General features: G+C 39.9%; 1 protein-coding gene across 7 annotated transcripts in view; it reads left to right on the top strand.

The window, feature by feature from the left end:
* LOC107589614 (F-box only protein 34-like) overlaps window positions 1-8,075 on the top strand; it is a 27,797-nt gene that overhangs the window by 4,904 nt on the left and 14,818 nt on the right. For 5 of the 7 annotated variants that reach the window (XM_016278112.1, XM_016278109.1, XM_016278114.1 and 2 more), the window contains exons 2-3: window positions 6,050-6,203; window positions 7,754-7,858. In XM_016278112.1, the coding sequence (XP_016133598.1) occupies window positions 6,112-6,203; window positions 7,754-7,858 (197 nt within the window). In that variant the 5' untranslated portion in view covers window positions 6,050-6,111. Of the gene's footprint in view, window positions 1-3,970; window positions 4,057-6,049; window positions 6,204-7,753; window positions 7,859-8,075 lie in introns of those variants that run through there. The other 2 variants (XM_016278111.1, XM_016278115.1) reach the window with 2 other exon arrangements.

Below are 8,075 nucleotides of genomic sequence, written 5' to 3'. Positions count from 1 at the left end.
AATTTTTCTTTTGCTCTTTTTGATTAACATTATTTACATAAGAAATGCACGGATCCGTTATACAATGTACATTTAATATTTTCTTCACTGTTTACATTCACTTAAAACAACCGACTGTGCTTACAAGAATACTTGTCAAGACAGCCATTGGTATTCACCTGCTGTCTGAGAAGGCTGTCTGTTTGTGCACTTCAGGTCTGTGAGCGGTGCACATAGAAACGCTCTATCACAGTGCGTTTGACATTGAGATGTCTTAGGCTTAAATGGCTTAAAATTATTATTATTATTATTATTTTAATTGAAAGGTGGACAGTTACCAGTAGGGATGTAACGATTACCGGTTTGACGATAAATCATGATAAAATTCCCGACTGTTAGTATCACCGTTTCATATTTTAATTATCATTAAAACCGTATTAGATTACCGTGATTTGAACAACTCACGATAAATAAATACTGTCCAGCATAAAGCACTGTTTTAAGTAACAGTCTCACATACGCACAGCACGCAGAGTAGTTTCGTTTTGAGTGAAAATTTAATAGCTGCTTTAATAGCTTTAAAAGATGATGGGGACATAATTACGGATTATAATGACTTTTACTGTCTTTTTACGCGTTGCGTTGCATTGCACGCGTAAACATAAAACCATGTCTGCATTTGTGTCATTGAGATGTCTTAGGCTTAAATGGCTTAAAATTACTTTAATATTTAAACTGACAAGACTTAAAACACGTGAGAATGAAAAACTTTCTCGAGGAAGCAGCACTGGCCTGATCGTTAAGATAGTTTTGGGGGGCTAAGGTGACAGATAAGGGGGCTGAAATCCACCTAAAAAGAGTTTAGAACCGCCCCTGGTATAGCGTGCATAATTATACTGAAACATAAATATATAACCAGTTTACCTGACACAGTCGTGTCCTCTTTTGGAATGCCAAACAAAGTAGTTTCGCTTTCACAACGAAGGCCGGAGGCCTAGAGTGAGGAACGGCCGGCAGCCTAAAGTGAGCGGCGGCTGGCGGGCTTGCAGCAACCACGTGATGATCCCTGGCTGGACTCCGCTTCGTCCACGCCCCGATCCGGCGATCCACAACGCAAAGTTAATGTATTTCCTCAGCGACCAGCACAGATCAGCTCTAGGCATGATGAAGTGGATATCGTCCTCTTTTGGAAGACCAAACAAAGTAGTTTCGCTTTCACAACGAGAAACACAGCACCTTCACAACATGGCGGCGGTGGCAACAACAAAAACTACAGCGAGAATAAAAGTTACACCTTCTTTCTTTGCGTGAACATTTGGGCGGCGTTATGCAAATCTTCCCACATCGTGATGTAGACATGTGGGGGCGTTTTAGAACGAGACGTTTTAGGTAGGCGTGGTTGACTCTTAACTTTTATAAAGAATATCTCTTTGGATTTGAGACTTTAGTCTTTGCAACTTTACAGATCTTCTTTATGCACCAAGAGCTTGTAACACTCCAAAGAGAAAGGAAAAATTTAAATCGCATCATATGACCCCTTTAAGCAAGAACACATTAAACCATCAGAAGTAACAGTAAAAACATTTTCAAACCAATTTCAACAATAAGAAATGTTTTTGAGCACCATATTAGAATGATTTCTGAAGGTCATGTAACCCTAAACACTGGATTAATGATTCTGAAAATTCAGCTTTTTTTTACTTATCCATCATACACAAGCTCACTTTAGAGTACTTTTTGTTCATGCTAAACTCGCATTCCGCAGGGAAGGACTCATTGCAGACAGTCTGTCGATTCCTACTAAGAACATTAGCGTAGCTGGCACACCTTCTTAATGAGATCATACGGCTGTGTTCACATGTCTGCTCATTACAAAGGTTTATGACACTGGGTGATTTAATAGTAGAGCGAGAGAGAGAAGATGGATAGCAGTTACAATGGCAACAAATTTGTCTTGGAAAGCTGACTGCTAAAGGAGTGTTCAACGTATCAGGTTTCAGTAGGCGAAGAGCATTCAAAGGCCTGGTTTTGTCTGAGGTCATGCAACGAATGTATATTGGTGCTGTATTTTTATGCTGCTTATCTCGGCTGGTTGTATTGGGTTGGGCTGTTGATATGCTTGTTGACCTGACCTAACTATTCCTAGTATGGTGTCAGAGTAGCAGCGTAGTATTTGGCAACAGGATGATTGCACATGCACACACCCTTATCGTGGTCGGTCCCTCAAAGTGCCACAGAAGCAATTACAGAGCATGTGTGAACTTATATTGAGATATGGAATTCAGAGCCATGGCTGTTGGGAAATCAGAGACTCTACAGGTTGTTGTTGAGATGTCTTCATTAGGGACTTTGAGGCAGATTGATTTGTCTTTGTTATTAGCTTGTTGAACTACTGTTGACCTTCTTCAAAGGAGTTCAATCTGCTGAGTGGTTAACACTGGTTGGTTCTTGGACTATAAGATAAAGTGTTCTGATATCATATCATGCAAACATTGAATAGTTACACAAGTCTGTTTGGGAGCAAACACTAATTTGTCATGATAATCTTATGTTAAAGTTGATGCTTTGGAGATTTGGTTTTAAATATTTTTATACTTTCACATTTGTAATCAATTTGGACGTACAAGTCTTATTATTGACTTCTAAGCGAGCTGTTTAAATAATGTCTAAATATTAAACATTAGCATGTATATCAACCATGTATTTGGGTCAGCAATAAAAACAACAGTGGACCGAGAGGGCAAAGATAATCACAAGCTTGTTTGTGATTCAAGAACGTGCAGGAAGGCAACTTGAGATGAAGGCAAATCATTGCACAATAGCTCCACCACAACCCATCTACAGCTCAGTTATGGGGAAGAAAACTCCCAAGTGCTTTGAACTGAATGCGAACCAAATCAAATATAAAAGTGGATTCTGTCCATATGCCAAGTGCATTGAAAAATGCATTGACTCCCTTTGCTGGATTTGAAATAGAAAACCACAGAGTTACTTCAGTGTTTCTGAGAAGGGGAAGTTGTACTGAATCACCGGTGGGAAGAGAACTTTGGTTTGATTGCAAATATTTTAGTCATTTTTAAATTAAAAACGATTATCTCTAATTTAAGCATGCAGTGTAGTAAGGTCATGTGACAGTGTAACTTGCTGTGGTTTGAAATGCTTATTGCACAATACGTACTTTTTTGCATACCATTTTTGACGAATATATAGTAGTATACATTGCATACTTTGCAGTGTGCGGTATTTAGAGTTGAATTCTGAACATGGCCCTGCAGACATGACATGTATCTTTATCACTTTTGGTTTGGACCAAATGTTCCAAGACACGTTCGACCAACTCAAAGCCTCCTCTGTTTGCGAGAGCAGCTGAAAATGATTGGGTTTGTACTGTGAGGTGCGTGGTTCTTTGATTTATGTTCTTACGTTTTTACAGGGCCTGAGTTCTGGAAAAATCTATGAAAGCGATCGTAGCAGCTGGTCTGTTTTAGACGGTCTGGAAATGGCATTGTGTAAGCTTAGCAGCCGCCCCACCTCTCCTTTTGAATGAGTGCCATTGTTTTTGGAAAAGCGCGAGCAAGTTCAGGTAAAGGAAGTGCGATATGAGAAGTTCTCGGGTCTTTAAAGGATGTCGTACGTACATTGTGCAGTTATGTGTGCATATTTCGGTGTGGCGGTGTTTGTCTCGCGTCTTGTTTTGCTTACATCACTGCATGTAAAGTTTGTGAGGTGTGTGTGCACGCAGATTCTGCACTCCGTGTGCGTTCTTCAGAGAAGGTCCAAAAGTATTGATTATCTTTGCCATTTATAGGCATGCAGGGATTTTGAATAGCCCATTGGCTCCTTATGGGACCTGCGTTTATTTCCTCCGACAGGCGCACACGTGCTTGTAAGTGGAGCCCTCCTGTCCCAGCCAATCACAGCTGCTTAGATGAAATTCTGGAGGGTGTCAGTCAGCCCAATAAAACCACGTGCTGTGCTGAAGACTGTGTACATACTATCCTCTGTAATGGAATACTGTGCAAATGTCGGAGCGGAGGAATTTACAATGCATTGACTTGTCGAGTAGCTTGGATACATGTGAGTAAACAAAAGACACTTATGTTTAAAATGGTCACGGTCACTCGTTTGAGAAACATTGTCATTGTTTTAAAGATCATTTTTTGACACTGCAGGTTTTAAATTTGCCGCAGGAGCTGCATGAACATGCTAGTACTCGGAACGCACGGATAGAAAGAGGAAATAAAGTTATCTCCGTTTTGTTTTGGTCTCTCTGTTGAGACCATGTAATCTTGTCCTCACTGGTGAGCTCAGCCAGTGTCCGTTTTATTAGCCAGTGTTTCGTTGTGGGCTTATGGATGGGACACGGGGATAATGTTCCAAAAACATCTTTTTTTCAGCCTTATCTGCTCTTCATGGGTGAAGTATCTCTTTGAAAACAAACTGCTTGGCTGCTTTTCTAGCCCCTGGAGAGGGATTGGGCATAAGAAATCCAGAGCCATGTGTTCTGTTCAGCTTCACATGCACTTATCTATGCTGTTTTATTTCTGTTTCCAGTTTACTGTAGTTTGACTGTCAGAATGTACATTTTTAAAATCATTTGACATATACTATTACAGTCATACTGCAGCTTGTTTTTTTATGCAGTCTTGATTTTTTTTATTTTTTTTTTGTAAGCAAGTAGTTAAGTAGTATGTAAAATTGTGGATTAAATCTGAACAAATTAACAAAATGGTGCTGTGCCGGTTACCCAGTTTGTTACCAATTCAGGTTATTAAAGCTTTCTCAAGTCAATGTTTTGTCTCTTACCTAGGCTTCTGTGTCTGTCTTTGTGATATAAGTGTCGCTTACTGCATACTACATTGGCTATTTAAGCCAACTGTGGTCATACTATGCTTTGTGCATGCACAACTACATCAGACCCTTCACACTTTGCAAACCATGCAGATTTGAGTGTTACCCAAGAGTTCAATCTGTGATGCTTTGTTCAAATGCCTTGTGCAGATTCGCAAGTCAGAGTTTACCAAACTTGAACTTTAGTATGCAGCAGAAGACAAAACTTTCTGGCCCTCTGTGACCATGACTTAATTATTTTTGACATGAAATACTCCATAATTGCCATAAGACCCCATAATGCATCACAGCCATAACCACGCCATCTCATTGGAATGTACAGTTTCATGTTCTATTGAAGCACAGCATTTGTAGCCCTTGCAAGTGGTTAAAATTACCACAACAAAATACTCCGGGTACTAGAGAATGTGTAGATTGCAAACTTGTCAATAATGTGTTTTTGTTTGTCACTAGCCATAGTGCAACCTTAAAAGCGTGAAGTGGTCATTGAGTGCATTTACATGTGTTGCTAACTTTCAAAAATCAGCTCATGAAAACCAGGTGCAAGAAAACATGTTTGTGCCAGATTTCAAAATATCAATGTTTTCTCCTATATTGGCATTAAAATGGACAATGAATCAGCTGGGATAATGGGCAAAAATCAATATGTGCAGATTGGGTTTTTCCTAAGCCATTTATATGACCTACACGGTTATTAAGCATAATCGGTATAAAATTATGAATGTTTTTAGCAGATGTTAAAAAGGTGACTTGCAAATTATGACAAAAACATTGCAAACCTAGGGATACTGTAACATGAGAAGTGCTGCAGTAAAAGGTTCCAGAACTGATTAGTAAAGTACCAGATATGAGCTAGTACAAAGATGTACATGAGACACTGTGAGACCACAGAAAGAGAACTGAGAGGGGTTAACAGTAAGTGTTTAAAAAGTTACAGTGAGTCAAGTGCTCACAAAAGGGTCTTTAGATGTTTCCTGGTAGATAGATTCAACTGTTCTAATGGACCCTTTTACTGCTGAACTGATAGAACTGCCCAACTGTACAAACTAATAAAAAATATCTGCAATAAATTAACTATTCTATAAAATATTATAGTTGGTAGTAAGTTTATACTGTAACGGTCTGATGTTTCAAAACTCTCCTTATATAGACTGTACATGTGTATGCAAGTTGGAAAGACAAACTTTTCTCAATTTTGTCCATCAATGTTGTTTTGCAGTGAGGCTGAAGTCCTGAGCCCTTCTGTTGGGAGACATTGCTCGTGCTGGAGGGAGGAGCCTAATGCCTCAGAAATGTGAAACTATCAGTTACTGCAACCCCACCCCTTACCGGGAACCACGGTTAGGAGCCTCCAATCTGCCATCAGTCTGGAGGTAATTAGTACTTACTTCACTCAAGCCTATACATGACATCACACATTTTGAGGATAATTTGATGGTAATTCTTTTGCATTTGTTTAGATAGAATGAATCCAGTTTAGTTTCTGCTGTTCATTTCCTGAAAAACAACACAAACTCTTTCATCTGTTCATTGTCATCACCATGGATGTCGCCCTCCATCCACGGTGTTTTTTATTAATCTGTTTGACACGACAGCCAACATTGACATTCAGCAAAATGTGTTTTTATAACAAAAACATTAGAGACATTTACCATGTAGATTTGGCATTGATTTTGTGTTGATCTGTGGCAGAACTGTTAGCACACTTAGAGCCTTGGTGCTCATGTAGACAATTTCCCTTCCTAATATGTCTGTCAGTAAAAGTAAAGTTTTGTTTTTAATATACAGTGGGGTGGAGAAAAACAAGCTGTTTCGCATCTGTTTAGCTTCACAAAAAGAGAGATCCTTTTCCCATCTCGCCTTTAATTGCCACTCTGTTGTCTTGTCTCACTAAGCTACATGAGCTATAGACTGTGGCAACACGTGTGTGCAGACCAAGATTCTCAGCCTTTTCTTCAGGAAGAACAGAGTGTTACGACATAATTGGAGCAAAGTAGACTTCATAATCGTGACCTCATCCTTGTTCACTCCCACCCCCCACCCCCCCTTTTCCCCATCAGTTGGACAGGTCCTCTGGCAGGCCCCTTGTAGAGGAAGTCTTGAGCGTTTACAAGAAGAGGGGAGCAAACAAATCTCCTGTTAACTGAAGCAGTGTGCTGATTCCAGTATGAGCTCACTTCATCCTTTGACATTACTCGTTCTGATGTTTTGCTTTTCACTTGTGGGTATTTGTTTTCTTTTTACTTAATGCTGTTGTGCTTTTGTGCCCTCAAATTATCATTAGCTCACGTGTGTTGGCTCGTGGTCTCAAGGAAACTCTGAGTTGTAGGTGCGTTGAGAGCAAGGGCTGGGCGGCAGCTGAATGTTGTTGCCAGGTTGTGTAATGGGTAAAAATCAGCATTTGAGCGCCAGATAGGAGCTGGCGTGCCTCCAGGGTAATCATACTCCCGTCCAGCAATGGCTCAGCAGTGTTCCTCTGCAAACTGGGAAGTTCTTTAGAGATTTTGAGCTAATCAGTACAGTTCTGTGGTCTCTTTTATGTGGTGTTTTGTCATCCATCAATATATGTCAAATTACATGTTTGGGGCCTAACCATTGATGTTTATCAATGCAGGAACAAAGGGGGGAAGCTACCTAACTCAATCCATTAACTTCCTGTATTCTGTGCTGACTACCTTGTTGTTTATGTCTGGTCAAATTATGTCCAACTGCTGAATTTATGTACCTCTAAAGAGAATATACTGTATTTGAGCTTTGCTAGCACAAAAAAATTAGCAAGAACAGGAAATCCAAGGCAGGGTTGTACCAGGAAATGTGAGTGTGCCCCTATCCATGGACAGTCAAAGCCACTGTTGACTTGCCTTTTGTGTTGTCCCACTTTTGTCCAAGACACCAGCTCAACAAAATGATTCTGACCTTACAGATTGGCCTCTTCTGCTGTTTGTCACAATGGAAGGTTGGCACAGAAGAAGATGTGCTGGTCTATGCAAGCTTTCCAAGGACACAACAAATCAGTGTTTCTCAACTGGTGTACAGTCAAAGAAACAACATCAAAAACAATTTTTTTCTAAAAGTTTTTCTGATGCGAGACCTTTATTTTGAAAGATGTGCGTGAAAGCTGTTGACACTTCTGTCAGATGCCATTTAAGTAAAGATTGTCTGAGAAAAATGCGCTGTCCCGATTCAGTATCTGCAGTCAGATGAGATGTCGGGCTTAATGTCAGATTCATTATTCTATAATTATT

Source organism: Sinocyclocheilus grahami, unplaced genomic scaffold, assembly GCF_001515645.1.
Source record: "Sinocyclocheilus grahami isolate Dianchi unplaced genomic scaffold, SAMN03320097.WGS_v1.1 scaffold118.1, whole genome shotgun sequence".
Classification (NCBI taxonomy): domain Eukaryota; kingdom Metazoa; phylum Chordata; class Actinopteri; order Cypriniformes; family Cyprinidae; genus Sinocyclocheilus; species Sinocyclocheilus grahami.
This window is presented reverse-complemented; position numbering and strand designations above follow the sequence as displayed.